At 34.8% G+C, this 23,884-nt stretch overlaps 1 protein-coding gene across 1 annotated transcript; it reads left to right on the forward strand.

Moving 5' to 3' along the window:
* Positions 1 to 11,429: 11,429 nt before the first annotated feature.
* Positions 11,430 to 12,468, forward strand: LOC103268957 (olfactory receptor 52N2). The gene has a single exon (XM_008066540.1). The coding sequence runs from the start codon at positions 11,464 to 11,466 to the stop codon at positions 12,427 to 12,429; it is 966 nt and encodes a 321-aa protein (XP_008064731.1). The 5' UTR covers positions 11,430 to 11,463; the 3' UTR covers positions 12,430 to 12,468.
* The last annotated feature ends 11,416 nt before the right edge of the window (positions 12,469 to 23,884 follow it).

Consider the following 23,884-nt stretch of genomic DNA (forward strand, 5'->3'; position numbering starts at 1 on the left):
ATAGAGCTGCAACAAACATTTGTGTGCAGGTATCTTTTTTGTAGAATGATTTGAGTTCCTTCGGGTATATTCCCAATAGGGGAATTGCTGAGTTATATGGAAGGTCAATTTCTAGTTATTTCAGAAATCCCCACACTGTCTTCCAGAAAAGCTGCACAAGTTTGCTTTCCCACCAGCAGTGTAGAAGCATTCTTTTTTCTCCATATTCTTGCCAGCATCTGTTTTTGTTTCTTTTATTAATGATGGCCAGGTTTACAGGGGTTAGGTGGTATCTCAGTGTGGTCTTGATTTGAATTTCTCTGATGATGAATGAGGCTGAGCACTTTTTCATGTGTCTGTTGGCTGCACATATATCTTCTTTTGAGAAGTATTTATTCATGTCTTTTTCTCACTTTTTAAGGGGTTGTTTGTTTTATTCCTTTTGGCGTGTTTGACTTCCTGGTAGATCCTAGATGTTAGGCCTTTGTCAGATATACAGTTGGCAAATATTTTTTCCCAATCAGTGGGCTGTCTCCCTGCTCTCTTGATGGTTTCTTTTGCTTAGCAGAAGCTCGTCAGTTTGATGAGGTCTTATTTATTTGTCTATCTTATTTCTTATGGTATGGGCTCTTAGGGTTCTGAATAGGAATTGATTGACAGTTCCACTTGCCATAAGGTTGTCTCCTGCGTTTTCTAAGATTCTTATAGACTGAGGTTTTACATTTGGGTGTTTGATCCACTTAGAGTTAATTTTTGTGTATGGTGATAGGCAGGAGTCCTGTTTCAATCTTCTGCATGTGATCAGTCAGTTTTCCCAGCATCATTTACTGAATAGGTTCTCTTCTTCCCACTGGTTGTTGTTGGGGGCTTTGTCAAAAAATGAAATACCTTGGCATCTTCTTAACCAAAGAAGTGAAATACCTTTACAATGAGAACTACAAAACACTCCTCAAAGAAATGCAAGACATAAACAAATGGGAAAATATTCCATACTCATGGATAGGAATAATCAACATTGTTAAGATGCCCATCCTACCAAAGGCAATCTATAGTTTCAACGCAATACCCATTAAATTACCAACATCATTCTTCTCAGACCTGGAAATAACAATACAGAAATTCATATGGAAACATAAACAACCACAAATAGCCAAAACATTCCTTAGCAAAAGAAACAAAGCGGGAGGTATCACACTTCCAGACTTCAAACTTTACTATAAGTCTACAGTAATCAAAACAGCCTGGTATTGGTATAAGGACAGGCATATTGACCAATGGAACAGGATAGAGATTCCAGAAACAAAACCTCAATTTCTCAACCAACTCATCTTTGACAAAGAAAAGCATTTCAAGAGACTAATTCCAAAGATAGTCTAAAAATATTTTAATTACAGCAATGATAAAAAAGAAAATTTTAGTTTACATATAAAAGAAAGCAGCAGGTTAAAAATAAAAAAGAAAAACAATAATAAAGAAAAGTAAGAGAAGAGGAGATGAAAAGAGTGGGCTAGGGATGGAAGAGAAGAAAAGAGTAATGCAGATTCATACGGTGTAACACCAAATGTCAGATGAATGGGGTTATTTGTTCTGAACTTTTTTTTAATTTTTAGATGAGAGAATACAGTTTATTTAAAAACTAAATTAGAAATAGAGAGAAAAAGAGGAGATTCACTTCCCCAGGGTCGGGAAGGGGGGCCAAAGTTTAAGAAAACATGGTCCGGCCATGTGCTTAACAAGGCAATGGCCTGTTCTGAACTTTTAAAAGCAAAGGATTATACTTAAAATGATCTCTGTTGTATGAAACAGTTTGAACACTTTGAATCCTTAAGAACATTTCAATTTATTAATATATCATAATTCCTCATAATCCTAGGAGACATTTTGGTGGGCACCTATAAATAAAGCTGCTATCAACATGTTTTTTGGAGCACACATTTACGTATTTTCTTGGTTTAACATGCAAGAGTGAAATGTCTGACTTACAGAAGGATCACTTTTGGATAATAGTATCAACAATGCTCCGAGATGGTTGTACCAATTTAAACTCACACCAAGTGTATAAAATTTCCAATTACTCCACATACTTCCCCATACTTGATTTGGCATTGTTATTACGTAAACTTAATACTTTTAATTTGGATTTTCCTGATGACAGAAGATACAAAACATTTTCATAAGTTCTTGGTCATTTGAATTCTTTTAATTAAATGGTAGCTCAATAATTTTGACCCTTTCTCTAGAAAAAAATGCTTTTGCTTTGATGTATACAATTACCTCATATATTATGGATAAGACCCTCCTTATCAGGTACATATGTTGGTATACATTTTCTTCCAATCAGTGGCATCCATTTTTATTATCTTAAAATATTATATTTTATTAATTTTATTATTCCTTACTTTTATTGCTGCTAATCTTAATAGTACAAGAAAAGCCCTGCTATTATGAACATTCATAATATAATATTATATAATATCATTGGTGACTTTAAAAAGTATTCCCCTAAAGCCAGAAGAATTATTAGGAAACTGGTATGTATATCTTCAGTTTTCCAAGGTATTTTGTAAATACTCATACCACATTGTTAATGTAAAAACAAAAAAAAGAGAAAAGCTTTTGCATTATTTTATTTTTTATTTTATTTTTTTGTTCTGTTTTTTTTTTTTTTCCATTAATCAGTATTTTTTATTATGGTTTTGTGGGGTACAGTTAAGGGTTAGGTGTACAATAACGTTTCATTCAGGCACCCTGTAGATAAGAAGTGTTTTCCCATCCCCCGACAGATATTTGCTACTGTTAATCCCATCCCCCTCCCTCCCATAGTTTCCCAGTACCATCCGTCATTTTCTCATAGTATTGCATTGGATATTCAAGGTCCATTATATGAGTGAGAACATGTGATATTCGGATTTTTGTTTTTGTGAGAGGTCACTCAGTATTATAGACTCTAGTTCCATCCAGGTTGCAGCGAAATTCATGATTTTGTTCTTTAAGCTTTCTGATTCTAAAACCTTGAATATACTCAAATATGTTATCCTCTAAAATATTGTTTTATCATTTGTTTTTTGCCTTTTTACTTTTAATTTGCTTTCTTTATTTCAATAGCTTTAGGGGGTACAAATAGTTCTGGTCCGGGCTTTAAGTGTTCCACCACCGTCACCTAAGCATGCTGCACCCAATAGGTGATTTTCGTCCCTTTACTCCTTCCTACTTCCCCTTTCTGTGTCTCCAGTGTCCATTATACCAATCTCTAGGTCTTTGCAGATCTTAGTTTAACTTCTACTTATAAGTGAGAACATGGAGTGTTTGGTTTTCTGCTCCTGATGCCTTATCTTTCTAACTGAAATCTATAATACATTTTATTGTAATTATTGCATATGTTAGAATTTAAGAATAAAAATTGATTTTTCTCACATGTATATCCAGTTGACCCAACATCATTTATTATAATCCTGGCCTGTCACCACTTGGCAGTGTCACTTTTGCATATGTTGGATGTATATGCATGAGTTTGCTTCTGGACACTCCTTTTTGCTCATTGAGTATATTTTATTCCAAAGTTTTACTATCCTTGTTGTTGTAATATTATAACATACTTTGATATTTAGTAAAGGAATCAAGTTTTGCTCTTCCATTTCAAAAACACAGTACCAAAGTTGCCACAAAAAAAAAAAAAAAACCAAATGACAAAAACATATTTACCAATGCAAGAATGGCTAAATTGTGGTGTTCTTCTACAATTGGATGCTCTTCGGCCATGGTTTACTTTTTGTTGCTCTAAAAATATTGTGTAAGCTATTGATGTTCTGCCACTTTTCAAAATAAATTGTAGTATCAACTTCACACTTTAAAAAGTAATTTCTAGAATTTGACATTTTATTAAATTTATAAATCACTTTGAGAGTAAACTACCACAGTACCATATTGGTCTTCCAATACCTGAACATAGCTTTCTTTATAGGTTTCAGTGAAGATTTTCAAATTGTGAGTTAATTAAATTCTAGTTATTTGAAACTATTGCAAAAGGTATTAGTTTTAAATGTTCATTTTCTGATGTTCTAATAGATTGCTGATAAGATTTATTTTTATTCACTGATTATGTTTCTAGTGATATACTTAAGTTAATGAATGAATACTATTAATAATAATTAATCTATAGATTCACTTAGCTATTCCATATGCACAACCTGAAAAAATAGTTTTAATTGCTTATATTCAAACATTGCCAGTTTTTGCTTTGTTTCACTAGCTGGAACTTCAGCACAATGTTGAATACAAATAATTATATTGGAATCCTAGGTTTGGTCTAATCTCAGAAGGAATGCCTTTAATAGTTCATTAATTATAATGCTTATTGTACAATGCAAATAACTATTTATTTGATCCTTTATTTAGATTTTTTTTTTTTACTATTGAAGTATACACAATAAAGTGCAGCTTAAGCATTCGATTTGATCAGTTTTGGTGGTAGCATGCATCGATATAATGTTATATAAAACAGAAAAAAGAACATGATTATTCTCACAAAAATTTCTGTGTTGTTCCTGTGAGTCATTATCCCTCACCAGAAGATGTCATTTTAAAATTTCCATTAACTTAACATTAGTTTTGCCTGGTTTTGGACTGCATGTAAATACAATATAATTTTGTGTCTGGATTTTTTTGCTAAGTATAACATTCTTTGAGATTTATCTATGTTATTATATTTATAGTTTTTATTTTTTTCCAACTAAATACCACTGTATGAATATACCACACATTCTTGGTCTATTTATTAATACCTGAGTTATATAAACATTTTTATGTCTTTTTGTGGATAAACATTTTAATTTTTATGCATTAAAAACAGAAGAAAGACACTCTTATTTAGCATAGTACTAAAAGTCCTAACTAGAGCAATCAGGAAAGGGAAAGAAATAAAAGGGAAAAGAGGAAGTCAAATGATCTCTCCTCACAGATGATATGATTCTATATCATATAGAAAGCCAAAAGATTCCACCAAAATACTCCTAGACCTCATGAACAACTTTGGTAAAGTCTCAGGCTACAAAATCAGCCTACAAAAATTATTAGCATTTCTATACACCAACAATGTTCAGGTTGAGAATCAAATCAGGAATGCAAATTCCATTGACAATAAACACACACACACACACACACACACACACACATACACACAGGGAATGCAGCTAACCACGGGCATGAAAGATCTTTATGAGAACTATAAAACACTGCTGAACTAATTCAAAGATGACACAAACAAATGGAAGAACATTCCATGATCATGGATTGGAAGAATAGAGATTTGGAAAGTGTCCATACTGCCCAACGCAATCTACATATTCAATGTGTCTCCTAACAAACTGCCAGTCTAATCTTTCACAGATTTAGAAAAAAAATCCTAAGATTTATATGGAACCAGAAAAAGGCCCGAATAGCCAAAACAATCCTAAACTAAAAGAACAAATCCAGAGGCATCACATTACTGGACTTCGAACTTTTCTACAAGGCTAGACTAACCAAAACAGCATTGCAATGGCACAAAAATAGGCACATAGATCAATGGAACAGAACAGAGAGAAGCCAAAAGTAAAGCCACTGACCTACAACCAATTGATCCTCAACAAAGTCAACAAAAATAAGCATTGGGGAAAGGACACCCCAAGCAATAAATGGTGCTGAAAAACCAGGCTAACAATGTGCAGAAGAGTGAAGCTGGATTCCTTTCTCTGACCACATAAAAAAATTAAAGGTAGTTTAAAGACTTAAATGTAAAACCTCAACTATAAAAATCTTGGAAGAAAATCAAAGAAACACTCTTCTGGACATTGGCCTAGGCAATGAATGTATGACCAAGTCCCTAAAAGCAAATGCAACAAAAACAAAAATTGACAAGTAGGACCTAATTAAACTAAAGAGTTTCTGCACAGCAAAATTGACTATCAGCAGAATAAACAACCTCCAGAATGGGAGAAAACATTTGCAAACTATGCACAAAGGGCTAATATCCAGAATCTATAAGGAACTTAAATGCATTGACAAGAAAAACAAAAAACAAATACCCTCATTAAAAAGTGAGCAAAGAACATGTACAGATCTTCTCAAAAGAGGATATATAAGCAGCTAACAAACATATGAAAAAATGCTCAACATCACTAATTATCAGAGAAATGCAAATAAAAGCCACAATGCGCTATCATCTCATACCAGTCAGAATGGCCATTTTTAATAAGTAAAAAAGCAGCTGATGTTGGGGAAGTTGTGGAAAACAAGAACACTCAGACAGTGTTGGGGGAATGTAAACTAGTTGAGCCCCTGTGGAAAGTAGTTTGAGGATTTCTCAAATAATTACAAATGAACTTCCAGATGAGCCCGCAATCCCAATATTGGTATATACCCAAAGGAACATAGATCATTCTGCCAAAAGAGACACCTGTACTCATGTTTACCTCAGCACTATTCACAGTGGCAAAGCTTGGAAGTAATGCAGGTGCCCATAGCAGCAGATTGGCTAAAGAAATCGTGGTACATTTACACCACGAAATACTATGCAGCCATAAAAAAGAATGAAATCATGCCCTTTGCAGTAACAGGATGTAGTTGGAGGCCATGATCCTAAGTGAATTGACACAGAAACAGAAAACTGAATACCACATGTTCATTTATAAGTGAGAACTAAACACTGGGTACGTGTGGACATAAAGATGAGAATAATAGACACAGGGGACTGCTCAGGAAGGGAGGAAGGCAAAAATTGAAAAACTGTCTATTGGATACCACTCCCCTTTAGGTGACAGGTCCAATAGAAGCTCAGACTCCACTAGCAGTAATATACCCATGAGACAAACCAGCTCAAGTACCCTCAAATAAAAAATAAAAAGAAAAATATAAAGTAAAATCATTTGTTAACTTGAAAAAAACTAAAAAGGGATTTTCTACGTAATAGAGCCAGTGTACTAAAACTTAACAAGACTGCTGAACTGTTCTGCCAAATAGCTGTACCATTCTACATTTACCCTGTTAACATATTAAAGTCACAGTTTTAAGGGAGTTTATGGTGCACTTTCAATGACAACTTAAGTGGAAATTCTCATACTTTCACCATTTGAAATGATAAAATATTATTTTAATTTTTTTTCCAATCCTTTTTATGGTTAATCTTCTTGAAAGTAAAATGTAAAAAGGAAAATTTAGATAATAAAATATATGTAAAACTGTTTTGCCACAATCTCCTTCCAAAGCAAATGAACATGTAAATGTGTGTACACACGTGTGTGTTTATATATCCATTAATTTATCTAATAAACTTAGGACGAGCCACAAACTAGACATTGTACAGATATCTTGTGTGATATCTAGGATTATCTGCCTCTCTGTCTCTGTGGCTTTCTCTCTCCTGCCTCTTCCTCTATTTGTAAAAAAAAAAAATGTATATGCAAATATATAAAGTTATGTATATAAATGCATATACAGAGGGTGCCAAAAAGGTTACACATTTTAAGAAAGAAAAAAACTGTATTAAAATTGCAATATACAATATATACTGATAACAAAAGATGAATACAAGTTTGACTTCTGCAATTACAAGAAGTACTCAAAGTGGTTACCACCAGCTCCAGACACTTTTGATTACAGCGAGCTAAAAGTAATACGTAATTAACATCTCTTAAAATGTATATACATTTTTGACACCCCCAGTAAATATAAAATTATATATGTGTTTGGAGATGTGTGTGTGTATGTATGTATGTGTGTATGTATATGTGTGTGAAAAGATGGTGAAATTGATATTTTGATCAACATAGATGAAAAACAGATCATTCTTGTGACTATCAGAATTCTAAGTCATACCTGAGAAAAACTATTTAACTTTTTGGATACTATTTATTTTTATAATTTTACCTCTGCTTAAGAGCTGATAAATATGGAATAATCTCAAAAGTCACAAAGGATTTTTTTTCCTTCTAACCAGAGCCCTCTGAGACATCCAACTGTGGATACCCAATCCAATGTAGATGCTAGACTCAAGAGAATGCCACAGAGATGCTATGTAGAGGCAGAATCTGATTATTATAGAACTCTTGAGGCTCAGGACCCTCAGTCATGCATACTAGTTTGGTCTTTGCTAAGTCTGAGGTGAGTTTGGGAACTTTTCAAAAGCTCATTATTTTCCTAAATTGCAAAGTTTTTTAGTACAAGAAATATAAGTGTTTTAGATGTGGTTGATGAGAAGTTCAGTATTTCTTTTTGATTCCAACCAGAATAGATGATTGTTTATTTGGGGACTAAAAAGGAAAACAGGATTTCTTTAATTGTGAAATGAATTTAAAGCTACCTCATAGTTCACTGGAGATAAAGTCCAGTCAATAGTGAATTCCAATGAGAGAAAACATTTTTTACCTTAATAAATGGATAATTATAAACATAATTACTTCTACTGGAATGGTCTTTGTGAATAAATGGAAAGTAGCCCAAGTCTAGACTTGATTCCTAGAAGGTGTTGGGAGGAAATCCTGGAAGAAGCTTCCCCACAGAAATGATTTCATGAAAATCTTCTAGCAGGTACCATAAATATCTATGTGAACAACTCCAGACATAAGATCCCAGCAACCTCATAGAAATGTTCTCTCTTTGTAGAGATAACTCTTAGCTAAAGATTGACTTTTTATAAATTTACCTATCTGTTCTATTTCTTCCTTAAGGTACAATTAAAAATAAGTTTAATTTTTTTCCCACTTGAAAATTATCTTCTTATGTCATCATGTCTTGTTTAAACTAGTCATGCTCAGTTTATGGAACTACTTGTCAGGATTAAAGTTAGTAAGTTAGAACAAAAAATGTTGATTGATTTGAAGTAAAAAATGACTTTGAAGTAAAAATACATAAATAAATTTGGATTTTAGCTCTATCAGTTTCAAAGTTTGTGACCTTACGCATTTTATTGAGTCACCCTAAACCTCAATTTATTCATAAATACAATTAAGATAATAACATATATTCATGTTTGAATATGAGAATGAAACTTCATTGAAATATTAGCCCCATGAGTGGAGATAATTTTGTCTCTTTGATTCACTAATGCATCCCTAGAAACTAGCATGGCATAGGGCAAGTGAACCACAATCAACAAATGTATGCTAAAGTATGTTTTAGCACAGAATCTAACAATTGTTATAATAGATAAAAGTCATTGTTTACTTACTAATGCCAGGCACCAAGTGGAAAATTACCATTTTAACATCTCTGTGGTGTATGCATAGTACCATAATTCTCCTTTAAAAGTTATATAACTTGTGCAAAGAAATGTTTAGGACTTACTGAAGTCAATTTAGCTAGTTAGCGTTGAGACCGCGGGTTCGAGACCCGCCTGGGCAGCACGACCTCATCTCTACAATCAATCAAAAAAAAAAAAAAAATCAGCCAGGCGTGGTAGCGCATGCCTGTAATTCCGGCTACTTGGAAGGCTGAGGCGGAAGGATCGCCGGAGCCCAGCAGGTTGAGGCTGCGGTGGCCGGAAGTGGCCACTGCACTCCAGTCTGGGTGACCAAGTGAGACTCCAACTCAAAAAAAAAAAAAAAAAGAGAGAGAACAAAATTTAACCGATAAAAGTCTGAATAGCCAAGTGTCTACAATTAGTATGCAATAAAACTCTCTTCTCATTATATTTTCAGAGTTATTAGTCATTAAAAAAAACATACATATATAGTCTAGTTTTACACATAGCTCACTGACAGCAGAATTCACGTGCATTCTCAAGAAGCATCTGAAAGGGATTTTTTTTTTCCTTGAGGAAGGAAAAAAAGAACTGGCTCTGAGTTCTGTGTTTGCCAGTTCATGATTTAATAAGTGTGGATTATTATGATATACATATATATATTATTTAGCTATATGGTGTTGGTACTTGGAAGCATATGAGAGTTTTCTGTGATGGGAATAAGTTTTAGTTTACAAGACACTTGTGTGGAGCTAGAAGTTCCTACTTCTCCTGATATCCTAATATTCTTGTTTTTTTTCTTCCAATGTTGCACCTCTGGTACCCTCTGACTACCTTAAAATGAGCAGAGATATCCAAGACATCATTCAACACAGATCAGTTCTCTTTGCAAAAGTTCCAATGGCTACTTGCCTAGTTATCTAAAGTTATCAGGAGCCTTTCAGGGATTTAATTAAATTATATTTCCCTGGATTTTAGTATAGATTTAAGAGACATTTTGTTAATGTATAATTAATCTTACAGGCTTTGTGAGTCTCCATCTCACTGGAATTGATTGACATTTTTGGCAGTGCCAATTCTCTAAAGCATCTCTAAGGCAATCAAATTGAAAACTCCATAAATATATTTTCATTAACTACTAGCAATGTAAGCACAATCACTCCCATCTTCTACAACTTAGGGACACAATGAGACCACTGTAGCTCACATTTCAGCATATTTCACTTTTAAATAAGATAAAAAGATAGTTCACAAGTTGACTATTGGAATGTAAACACGTTGGAGAAGAAGGACAGAGAGAGGTTGTTTAAATTTGTGACAAATGGATATAAGGCAATTTTTTAATTAAAAAATCTGTGGTGTGATTATCTCCTCATTTCTTTTATCAGTCTTCTAATGACTTATCCTGTATAATCCTTATTCTGTATCCTGAAAAGTCTCTTAACTCAAATTGATGCAGTTAAGTGAAGGCGAGAAATATAAAAATGAACAGGTACAGCTCGAGAGAAGTGCTTGCTAAAGGCATTTCTGGTAGTCTAGACATTAATAAATTAAGATAATGTTGGCAAAAATAATATGACTGTCTTTGGACTCCAGTTGATATGGTTAAATAAAAGATATTAAAATCACCAAAAAAGCCATTTATATATTTCTTCCATCTAAAACATAAAAACATATTTTAATCTCTTGGAGGCCATAGTAACTAGCACTGATTTTTTAAAAAAAGTTTGCAATCTCCAAATATGGTGGCATTTTTTTAAACATCAGGTTTTTTTCCCCACCATAAAGTGCACAGTGGCACTTGAGTTAGTACAGGGCTGAATTGATGTATATTGATTGTTCCCACTGAATAGTTTATATTGAAAAAGTAAATAATAATAATAATAGCAGTAGTGTTCACTGCTAATATTTGAGTATTCACTATATATTATGTACCGTTATAGCACATCATATGAATTATCTTATTAAATTGTTTTGATAGCTTTCTGAGCTTGGTGAAATTTCTGATTTTAGACTGAGAAAACTGAGATATAAAGTGGTTAAACAACCTGATGATATCATATATTAGATAACAATCAGAAGCAGAATGTGAAGTTAGACAGTGTGACTCCAATGGAATTTAATCACCACTCCTATTTGAAAGGTCTTATAGAAGTAACTATTTTTTATGCCTTGAATTTCCAAGCCTTCTATTCAGTTTTGATTTAATTTCTGGTTTAGGAAACTGTCACTGCTAAAAAGTATAAAATGTCCTCCTCCTGTCAGCAATCATGTCTGGGACCAACAGCTCCAGCCTGACCCCAGGATTCTTTATCTTGAATGGTGTTCCTGGCCTGGAAGCTGCACACATCTGGATTTCCCTGCCATTCTGCTTCTTGTATATTGTTGCTGTCGTGGGAAACTGTGGGCTCATCTACCTCGTCAGCCATGAGGAGGCCCTTCACCAGCCCATGTACTACTTCCTGGCCCTGATCTCCTTCACTGACGTCATCTTATGCACCACCACCGTTCCTAATATGCTGTGCATATTCTGGTTCAACCTCAAGGAGATCGACTTTAATGCCTGCCTGGCCCAGATGTTTTTTGTCCATATGTTGACTGGGATGGAGTCGGGGGTGCTCATGCTTATGGCCTTGGACCGCTATGTGGCCATCTGCTACCCCTTACGCTATGCTACCATCCTCACCAACTCTGTCATCGCCAAGGTCGGTCTTGCCACCTTCTTGAGGAGTGTGATGCTCATCTTCCCATTCTCTTTCCTCACCAAGCACCTGCCTTATTGCCGGGGAAACATCATCCCCCACACCTACTGTGACCACATGTCTGTGGCCAAGGTATCCTGTGGAAGTTTCAAAGTCAATGCTGTTTATGGTCTGATGGCTGCTCTCCTGATTGGTGTGTTTGACATCTGCTGTATCTCTGTGTCTTACACTATGATCCTACGGGCTGTTGTGAGTTTGTCGACAACAGAAGCTCGTCACAAAGCCTTTGGCACCTGTACATCTCATATCTGTGCCATTGTGATCACCTATGTTCCTGCTTTTTTTACTTTTTTCACCCACCGTTTTGGAAGACACAATATTCCCCACCACATACACATCATTGTGGCCAACATTTATCTTCTATTGCCTCCTACTTTGAATCCAATTGTTTATGGAGTCAAGACCAAGCAGATTCGGGAAGGTGTAATCAAATTTTTGCTTGGAGACAAGGTTGACTTTACCTCAGACAAATAAATCACAAATAGATGTGTTGCTTGGGGAGGGAAAGAAAATAATGGAAAAATTTATAAAAATACATGAGTAAATAGGTATTAAGTTGTGAGTCACTCTAATATGTAGAATATCTCTAGTCCGGCGGCTAAATATCTTTAAAAACACCCTATAATTCATTCAAAAATTTCCAAGAGTTCTATTTGTCTCATATAATGAGTTAGTTGTGGGAACCAAGTGAGGATTTACTACATGAGTAAGTTGCATCCAGGTGAAGTTTGAGCTTCTAGCTTGCTCTCTCCTCACATGATAGAGGACCAGGTACCCAGTGTACTGCCATGTGCCCCTCTCTCTCCTCCTTCCCTACTTTCTCTAGCAATGTTCAGCATCTGCCAATCCCACCGTTGTGCTCATGTGACCAGTGATCAGGGCCCACTAATAAGTGACAACATGTCAACATGTGGTATCCAGTTCTTTAGTACTGTGATAGTTCACTTAGTATAATGATATGCAGCTGCATCCACATTGCTGTGAAGGCCATGACTTTGTTCTTCTTAATGGCTGCATAATATTCTATCATATATATACAGATATATATATATATATATATATATATATATATATATATATATATATACAGGTATATATATGTACATATATATAGGTATATTTAAAAATGTGATATATATACATATATGTGTGTGTGTGTGTGTGTATCACATTTTTAAAAAATCCAGTTCACTTTTGATGACAGACTCTATGTTTTTGCTATTGTGAATAGTGCCGCAATAAACACATTCAGGTGTCTTTTTTCATAGAGTAATTTATGTCTCTCTGGTTGTATTCCCAGAAGAGGGATTGCTGGATTGTTTTGAAGTTTAATTTTTAGTTATTGAGAAATTTCCACACTGCTTTCCATAAAGACCAAGCTAACTTTTTCCTACCAACAGTGTAGAAACATTCCCTTTTCTCCACAGCTGTACTAGCATCTACTGTTTTTTGACTTTTTTCATGATAGCCATCCTTACCAGTGTGAGGTGGTATCACACTGTAGTTTTGATTTGCATTTCTCTTATGATTAGTGAGGCTGAGCGTTTTTTCATGTGTTTGTTGACTTCTTGTACGACTTCCTTTGAGAAGTGTTTGTTCATGTAGGATCTTCATTTAAAATTGATCTAAAATTACAATTGTCATGTTATCAACCAAGTAAGCAAAAGTCTAAAGCTGTTAGTATATATTATAATTTATATCTTCATTCAATCATTCATTGATTTTTGAGACATCACTTTAAGTAATATGATTAGTCATAACTTAAATTTAATGAGGGGGAGGCAGAGTGCTATGCTTGTGGAAGAAAAGAAAATAATGGAAAAATTTATAAAATATGTGAGTAAATAGGTACTAAAGTTGTGGGTCACTCTAATATGTAGAATATCTCTAGTCTTTGCAAGTATATACTGTGCCAGTTCCTGGTCTTGGGGTACTTGGAATCTAGATGTGCCAGGGATGTATGAGAAGAAACGTACGTGAAAGAAAGAGGAGAGATTTTTTTTTAAATGAGTGCAGTGTGAAGGAAGCAAACAATTAGCCTGAAAGAGTTGGGGGAGATATTACATAAGTTTTAGATTCAGTTAGTCTCTATTGCTTCTCAGTCTTTTGGATAAGATCAAGTGTAGATTCAATTAGTCTCAAGGTTTAAGTCCTCTATCTTTTAGTTTCCAGTCACTATACTTGAACAAGCTATATAACCCCCCTAAACTTTGGCTTACATATTTTCTTTCAAATGTGAAAGAGAAAACTTACTGCAAAGTTGCATCTGACTGATTAAGTGCTTTGATATAAACAGAAGGCATGTAGCATTTCTGATATATACTGACAGTTTAATACATTTTACTTGACATTACAAAGAATAAGTGTGGGCCTACAAGTGTTTTATTATGTTCAGAAGCAGAGGAGAAAGTAGGAGTAAAAACTGTGACTAGAAAGGTAGACCGAGACTCAGAAAGGACTTGTCTGTGTGTCTTGGCATGGCCCCAGGCCTGCCTGCATTGCTCTCCAACTGTGAGAGATACTAAGTATATTAGAATTACTCTTAACCTTTAAACAGCTGTTGCGCAATGTATCACTTGTCTGCACTACTCAGCTCTCTATCATAACTGCTGCCTCTTAACACTTGACACTTTGACTTTGCCCTCCTCCAACTTTCTTTTTTCTTTCATTGAAACTCTATTTTCTCAGTTTCCACTCACTTCTTCAGTGCACCAACCTAGGTTCTTAGAACTCAATGCATTCCTGTTTAGAATGGAGAGTCCTTATGTTTTCCTCCATAGTCACTTCCTTTCAAGTGTTGAATGTGCCCACAAAAAATGGTTTCAGGATAATAGCAACAAAACAAGCATAGCACTTACTTTCCAGATACTTTTACCGTATTGCATTTGATCCTAGATACAGTTATAAGGATGGTTCTATTTTATGCACAGTTTACATATAAGCAAAATGAGGCACAAAGAAATTAATAACTTAATGAAAGTCATATAGCCAATAAGTGGCAGAGCTTGGATTTAAAAGGCAATCTGGTTCTAGTGTCTTTGATTTTAATATAATAACTATAATACACGGTACCATTTCTGCAAGTAATTGAAATTTGGATAATTTATGACTAAAATGGTAAAAAGTGCCCTAATGATGACCCCCGCACTTGCTAAAGTAATGGATGTGAGAAAAAGGCTTATTAAAACACAAAGGCCTGCCATCAAATTGTTAAAGGTATCACATGATATTTTACAAATGTACACAATTACATGACCAAACACCATTTTTGTCTTTTCTAACTCACTCTGACAAATGACTTCTACAGTGAGCGTGAAAAGACAAACGAGTAATTAACTACTTTCAGTTGTAACGTCTGGATTTGTATCCACTATGAATGTGAACATGAATTCCCTTCTCAATAGCAACTACATCAAAGATGTCTACCCTGCACGATATTTAAAAGTGAACTCTAGTATTCACAATTTGTTTATCTTGCTTTTATATTTCTACATAGCATATTTCTTTCTAAATTATACTCACATTCTATATATTCATTATGTTTTCTGTTTATGGACTATCATTTCCCCTATCCTCTTTTGTACAGTAGAGCACCACAAAAACAGGGATCTTTGCCTGATTTGTTTATTGAGGTGTCTCAAATACTAGAATGATTGCCTGCCAAGCGGTAACTACAATAAAAGCAAATCACCAGGGCTCTAACCTAGACAAAGTCAGTAAAAACCTCCATGTTGAGAAAGGAACATTTAAATTGCCACCTGAAAGTAGAGAAAGAACCATATAGGCAAAGAGGAATAGTGATTTAAATATAACATTTTTTTAAAGTGTGATTATACTGTAAATAATTTTATACATCTCATTTTATTTCATAATACATTTTAGGCTTTTTTAGATTTCACCTTTAAGAGAGATTAGACAGTACTTGTTCTTCTGAGCCTGTCTTATTTCACTTAAGCATAATGTCTTCCAGGTTCATCCATGTTAGCAAAAATGACAGGATTTTCTTTTTAAAAAGGCTTAATAGCATTTTATTATGTATATACATCACATTTTCTTTAGCCACTTGTATGTTGGTGGGCATTTGTGTTGCTTTACCTCTTGGATATTGTAAATAGTGTTGCTATGAATACGAGTGTATACATATCTTTTTGACTCATTGATTTCATTTTCTTTGTATATAATTCTAGAAATGGAATTGCTGGATCATAAGATAGTTCTATTTTTTTTTTTTTAGGAAACGTCATAAGTTTTCCATAATGACTGTAACAATCTATATTTTATCAATTATGTACAAGATTTCCTTTTACATCCTCACCAGCATTTGTTATCTCTTGTCTTTTTCTAGAAGTGAAAGTTAATAAAATTTCATTTCTGATTTGGATGTGTGAGATGTTATGTCCAGGAGCTAGCTATGTTGTTCTCATGATTGAAAATGTTTACTTTGTCAAATTTTTTCCTCTAGTCATGTTTTTCCTCTTGGTTTAACTTTTTGTTCATTTTGAACTCCCTTCTTTCATCCCCACATGTCTCTGATCCATGACTTTAACTAGATGATACAAGTTAAAGTTTTATTTTTAAATTTTTCCTTCTACATCTGGAATTAACCCATAGGCCTTGAGGGGCAAAATAAATGGGTATTTACTGTGCATGAATTTTCTCACTGCTTGATACTATCATGCAGATTCTTCTTTCTATGATGCTTGAAGAACATTATAATTCCATAACATTTCCTCTGGATTCCTTGGAATGCTATAAGCCAATCTTGTCTGTTATCTTGTCAGAAACCCAGTCGCTTTTATCTTGATGCCTCCTCAATTTCAATTATTTGTAATGTTGAGAATATTCTCTTTCACTTCCTTAGAAAGGACATATGGAATCAAAACTAAAAATAGAAAACAAAATACAGGAATTAAACTCAGAGAAAAGTAGTAACTTTAGTGAGAGGTATAATGGACAAGGTTATTTTGTTCCTTTGCTGTTCCTGTTAATTCTGACCTGCTTCACAAATTTATGGTATAATAAAGTGGGGCTGAGATTCCTTGTACCTCAAAGCTGCCCAGAGCCTTACCAAGCAAAATAAGACCCTAGGTAAAGGATGGCAGTTGAAAGGAGTTATGGAAGATCTTACTTAGTGGTTTTTCTACTTTAAACATTAAGAAAAATAGCAAGCAAACAAACAAAAACCTGGGCTGCTGAAAGTCTGAATATTATATGCCTCATTTAATAGAGTGGAAAGTTCATTATAAGCTTAATTCTTATTTGAGAGAAAAAAAAACTACATAATTGCAGTAGTCCTTAAAACTCCTGTAAAGGAAAAGAATATATTTGATCAGATGTACCAACTCACAGAGGGAATTCAAATGATGCCTATCACTGTGCTTTTGCTATATAGGCTGGATTCCTTTATCCATGCCTCAGAAGGCCCAATTTATTCCAGCAAGGGTCTGAAGGTCAGAGGTGTAACTCTTGGCTACCTGAGTCCAGCTGCCTTACTCTCAGGCCCTCCATGAATATGACTCATGGCTCTTCTCAGGATCACACTGCTGCCCCCTTTTGAGTTTGTTCTACTTAAAATTCTTATGGAGAATAATTTGTACCCGTACCACAACTTCCTTTCCAATTACCTTCCAGGAAAATAATAATCTGCATGGATCCTGGATCCTTAAAATCTAGAGCATCGCTAATGCCAAGAGCACAGATGGTTGATCCATCTGTGATTACCATTGCATTTTTGGATCAGGGAACTACTCTTCATTCTTAGTCATCCCTCTTTCTTTAATATTGCCTACTACTTTCAGTTATGACCTCACTGGAAACAAACTCTTAAAGACTATGGACTTGAATTCTAATTACAAAGAAAGAAATTTCACAGAAATACATATGCAACATGCTGAAGATACTAAAACTGGAGGCCATACTAGATCAAACAGTCAAACCCATGGTAAATATATACTAAAATTATATAACTAAGAAAATAAACTAAAATAATAAAGAGAGCTGGAGGGTCTCCTAATATAATCCCACACAATATGTGATTGTATTTCTCAAGACTGCCTAAATTGCCTGTTTTATCTTTCTCATCAAGGATGCAAAGATATAGTCTAACGTTTTCTTCATGTTTTTAATTTCAAACTTTTATCATTGTATGATTGATTGCTCTATACATATTTTATGAACATAAATGTATTCACCAATCAATTCATTCATTCACTTATTTATTCATTCATTCATTCATTGGTTCATCCACTCCACAAATATATATTGAGCACCTAGAGGTATTAGGTACTGTTATATGCAGCAAAAAATTAGTGAACTAAAGAGAGTCCTTCGCATATAACCTGCTCACTACAGACCAGGTATTCTTCTTCACAATGAGGTTTTGAGCCCAATGAGTTGATTTTCTCTTTAATAACCAAGTCCTTACTTCCTTAAGCTTAGGCAAATTTTTAGTTTAGGCTATCCATTGCCTAACTTTTGTATGAGCAGAGACCAGACATCACTTACATAACTATTAACTGAAGACCATTTGAAATAAATTTTATACACCAATGAAATTCAAAATTAGAAAGAAGGAAACAATAATAAAGAAATATGCACAGATTATGTTAGCAAGGACAAAACAAAAACTGATATTGGAGCAATGTCTGGAGAAAGGAAATAGAGAATTGGGCTTCTGAAATCATTTTTCTCTACATAGTTCCCAAATCAGAGATTGGCAACATTTTCTGTAAATGGCAAGATAGCAAATAATTTAGGTTTTGTAAGCTAAGTGGCAAAACTGAGGATATTAAGTAGCTATTCATACAAAAGAGAGGAGATAAATTTCTACCATTTTATTTATAAAATTTAAAATATAATTTTAAAAACTGAGTGTTTTTAGTAGTCCAGGTTTGTAATAAGAGAAAAACATTTAAAAGTATATTTCACTTAAGTGAAGTTCAAAGTTACTGTCTCTTATTTTCAAACACGACAAATATTTATTTGTTAATGCTTAGCTATAATGAAATTTTAAAATTCACTTTCACATGGCTAGGTACTGTAAAATACTGATATCAGATCTTGAGCATGAGATTTTAATTGGGCATAATTAAGGTGGAAGGCATTTATGAAATCCTATTAGACTTTTATCTTGATCATTGGCATATCTCCCTTTTAGCATTTCATTGTATTTAAGATCAATAATTTCCAGTTGAAGGTTAGACATTACTTTTATTTATACTTAATTTGTCTCCATTTTCAGAAAACTCTGTTCTATGCTGGGAGATCTGTAATTCCCTGTCTTTAAACTATATTATCATTAATGACTATCCATTTTTAATTCTATCTCTGCTTCTAGATATAGGATATCGAGGAGTTTGCGGTTCTTTAATAGAAAAGAAAATATATGTGGAAGGGGTGATCTATCAAAGACAGCATTTTGTATTTCTTAACTCAAACATTAAGAAAGCCTGTTGTTTATGATGGCATAGTTATGACTATATTAAAAGAGTAATGTGCCTAGTCACTTTTTCCTAATCCAGTGATATCCTTTACCATCTACTATAAGCATGAGTTAGAATGTTAATTCGGCCACCACTAAATGAAAGCACATATATCTCCCAAAACTTATTCTCCATCTACATATGTTCTTCAGAGTCATAACATGTAATTTTTGCTACAGCAAGATTAGGGGAATGTATGTCCTATTATAAATTCTATTATTCTGGCTTAGAGATATAAATTTTTTTAAAAAAAATAAGGGTTTACTTTATGTCCCAGCATAACAAGGCAGCTGTTTACATATCAGGTTGTCCATACCTAATGATGCTAACACTCATATATTGTGGCATTTGCACAATGTCACTGTTCTGAAACCTAGAACTCACTGACTTGCATTGAGCTGAAGATTTTAGTTTCGCCAAGGATGCCACACAGTTATGTAACTTGGGTTTCTGTAATCAAAGGGAAGTTGGACTCTCCAAAGTTATCAATGCAAGGAGTCTGAAATATAGAAAAGTGTAATTAGTCTTACAGATTTCCTTATGGAGAATTAAAATAGAGGCATTGCCATTACAGAGTATAAAAACAGATGTGTGTGATGATCAAATGTCAGAGAATTAGACTTCTCTTTGAAGAGAGAAGTTGGAAACTGGGAAGTTATTTCCTGGGTAATATGAGAAAAGAAAGGAAAAACTAGCTACACAGCAGGACCCTAGAAAGGAAACTAAGATGACAATTTGATTAGCTTTTCTGTGTATTATTCTAAGAAAATTACCTAGTCTACTTTTTCTACTGGAAGTGTTACATTGTTTTGTGACCAAAAGGAGAAATAGAACACATTTGAGGTTTTAAACAAGAAAATAAGATGGTTACCCAAGATTTTAGGAAGCAGTGTGCCCTGGAAGTCTCAGAGGTGGCATAGGGACAAAAGAGAAGGGAGAGTGTTGATGAGTAATTTCTGGTTTCCATATTCATCTCTGTCTTTAGAAGCAAATGTGCTGCTTCTTCCAAATTTAACACTTTGGGATCAACATTTAAAATGTGGGTATATAAAAAAATGATTGAAGGACAAGTAAACCGAGAATTTAGAATTGATTCTGCTGCTTTTCTGAGTTAGACCTTTAGCATGTAATTTCATGCTAAATCAGTATTTTAGGTTTCTGTTCCTTTTTTTGGCACAAGAATAACAGTAAAATAGGTAATATCTTAAAAAGCGAATCTTGACTTGCAAATCTATGGAAACAAAGCGGTCTATTCATTGGGATAGAGGGATTTTTCTTTCTTTTTTTTTTTTGAGTTGGAGTCACACTCTGTCGCCCAGACTGGAGTGCAGTGGCCACACCCGGCCACCGCAGCCTCGACCTGCTGGGCTCCAGCGATCCTTTCGCCTCAGCCTTCCAAGTAGCCGGAATTACAGGCGTGCACGCTACCACTCCCGGCTGATTTTTTGATTTATTGTAGAGATGAGGTCTCGCTGCCCAGGTCCCACTGTGGGTTCGAGACCCGTGGGCTCAGGCAATCCACTCAACTCAGCCTCCCAAAGGCGCAGGATTACAGGCTGAGCCACCGAGCCCGCTTTAGAGGGATTCTTATACTACTACTGTGACTAGCTGACCATGAGCAAAAGGACATGGTCTTACTCTCAACATCCAGAATAGCAATTTCAGATCCATGAAAGTAAATGAAAGTGGAAGACCAAGGTACTTTTTTAAAATGAGTAGTAATATGATCTAAATGATTTAATCTCTGAGTTGTCTCAGAAAACTAAGGAGAAATTTTTCAAAGAGACAACAAAATGTATGCACAGATAATCCAAATACATAAACAGGATGAAGGGATGGTAGGCTATGATGGGAAGCTGCAGGTATTTAGATCTAACTCAACAGAATTTTTCAAGCATTTTGTAGCAACTAGCCATTGGATAAAATTAGAGAAAAGGAGAAAAGTCCATGAATTAAACTCCTTGCAGAAATAATTCAGAGGAAATGTTGGTCATCTGTAGTTGTGGGGCAACTACTCTAGATTTGGGATTGTCTGTGGCCAAGTAATAAAGTCAAGTTCAGGGGCTCTAGAGTGCTAGAGCCTGTGATTTTAGCTCTTCCTAGATGTTGTCATCACAGTTAGGAGGTATGCTGTGAAAACCCCTGTTCTGGCTCAAGCTTTCTTTGATGTTTTATCAATTTTGAATATGAGACCTTCTGTATTTATAAATTATGAAGAGTATGCTCATATGAAACAGGGGCAGATTCTAAAAAATTTGAGAAGAAGGGCTGGCTAAATTTTCCAATTTTAATTTTAAATTGTGGTTCTTTTTTTTTTTTTTTGAGTTGGAGTCTCACTCTGTTACCCAGACTGGAGTGCAGTGGCCACTCCCAGCCACCGCAGTCTTGACCTACTGGGCTCTGGCGATCCTTCCGCCTCAGCCTTCCAAGTAGCTGGAACTACAGGCACGCGCTACCACGCCCGGCTCATTTTGATTTATTGTAGAGATGAGGTCTCGCCAAGTTGCCCAGGCAGGTTGCAAACCCGCGGGCTCAGGCAATCCACTCACCTCAGCCTCCCAAAGGCGCGGGATTATAGCCTGAGCCACCGAGTTCAGCTTAAATTGTGGTTCTTAAAGGGTACATCTTTCATTCAATCCTTATCAATTACAAGTATGTTGAATGTAAGAATTAGTATAATTAAAAAATAAACCTAAAACCTTAACAAAGACATTCTGTAAAGAACAATAGTTGTATGTTGTCAATATCCTGAAGACAGAAGGAAATTTAAAAATTAATGAGAAGAATTAGAGGAAAAACATAAAATAATTTCTGATAAAAGATTGTGAGACATCAAAATACTCATAGACAGTTTCATAAAGTCATGGATTTTAATTCTTACAGAAATGTTAAGAACTAAAGACACACTTTTAACCATCCCAATGTGCACTATTTTATACATTCTTTTTTGCCAAGGAATGTACTAATACTTAGTTGAGAACATAGAATTTGAGAGCTTAACGGGATTCAGTTTTTAAAAAGTACGTGTGTGTTCTCATAATAAATAGTCAAGAACCTTGGCTTTACAATTTACAGTCAATGACACTTCACTAAGATAAATTCTATATCTATAATATAATAATAGCACTTATTCATGGGATAATATGATAATTATATTGAGATGATTTATGCAAAAATGTTATATAAAATTGCCTAACCTCTTTCTTTACAAAGAGGTATAAAAGTTGAACAATGTAACATATTCTCTAACTGACCATCATGCATGATTATAACTGTGCTAGACAAATTCCCACATCATTCATATTGCATAGAGTGTCGGTGCTAGATGGGGCACATTTCTGGATCTGTCTCCCATTTTGCATCATGTACTTTGCTACTGCACTGGGGAATTGTGGGCTTCTCTATCTCATTCATCTAGAGGAAGTCCTACACCAGTCCATGCATAATTTCTTGATCTTGTTCTCCTTCACCAACATTGTCCAGAGTACAAGTATCATACCAAAAATGCTGTGTATCTTTTAGTTTGCTCTCAAAGAAATATTTCAATGCTTGCCTGGTCTAGATATTTTTTCCTCCACACTTTCACAGGGATGGAGTCTTGGGTGTTCATGCCCATGGCTCTGGACCGCTATGTGGCCATCTGCTACTCTCTATGCTATGCCACTACCTTTACCAACTCTGTTACTGCCAAGGCTAGATTTCTCACCTTTCTTCAATATGTGACTCTCATTATTCCTTTCACTTTACTCACCAAACACCTGCCCTATTGTAAGGGAAATATAATTTTCCACACCTACTTTGACCATGTCTGTGGCTGTTATCCTGTGGCAATGTCATGGTTAATGCCACCTATAGACTGATGGTTGCACTCTTCATTGGGGGATTTGATGTCCTGTCCCCTACACTATAATCCCACAGGCAGTTGTGAGCCTCTCATCAGCAGAAGCTCGGCAGAAAACCTTTCGCACCTGCACTGCACACATCTGTGCCATCATCATCACCTATGTTCCAGCCTTCTTCACCTTTTTCACCCAGTTTTCGGAGTCATATGATTCCCCACAGCATTCACATTTTTTTGTGACCAACCTACACCTTCTCTTGCTACCCACCCTGAATCCTATTGTCTATAGAGCAAAGACAAAGCAAATACAGGAAGCAGTGCTCAAAGTTTTACTTAGCAAAAGATCACTGAAGACTGAGGCAAAAGTAAATCCCAATGTGATAAGAAAGAAACATTTCCATAGATAAAATGGATAGTTGTACCAGACAGTGGATGTATAATTTGACAGTGCCTAACCATTTAATTCTTGAAGTATTAATGAATCATTTCTATGATTTTTAAGAAACTTTTTAAGTTCAAACACATTTCTTTAGAAAAACCCGCAAACTAATTTAATTAAGTCCAATAAAATTATCGCAAAATGTTATTATATTATTTTCCAGGTACT

This window comes from Carlito syrichta, unplaced genomic scaffold (assembly GCF_000164805.1).
Source record: "Carlito syrichta isolate Samal-C Ts95f unplaced genomic scaffold, Tarsius_syrichta-2.0.1 Scaffold308998, whole genome shotgun sequence".
Classification (NCBI taxonomy): Eukaryota; Metazoa; Chordata; class Mammalia; order Primates; family Tarsiidae; genus Carlito; species Carlito syrichta.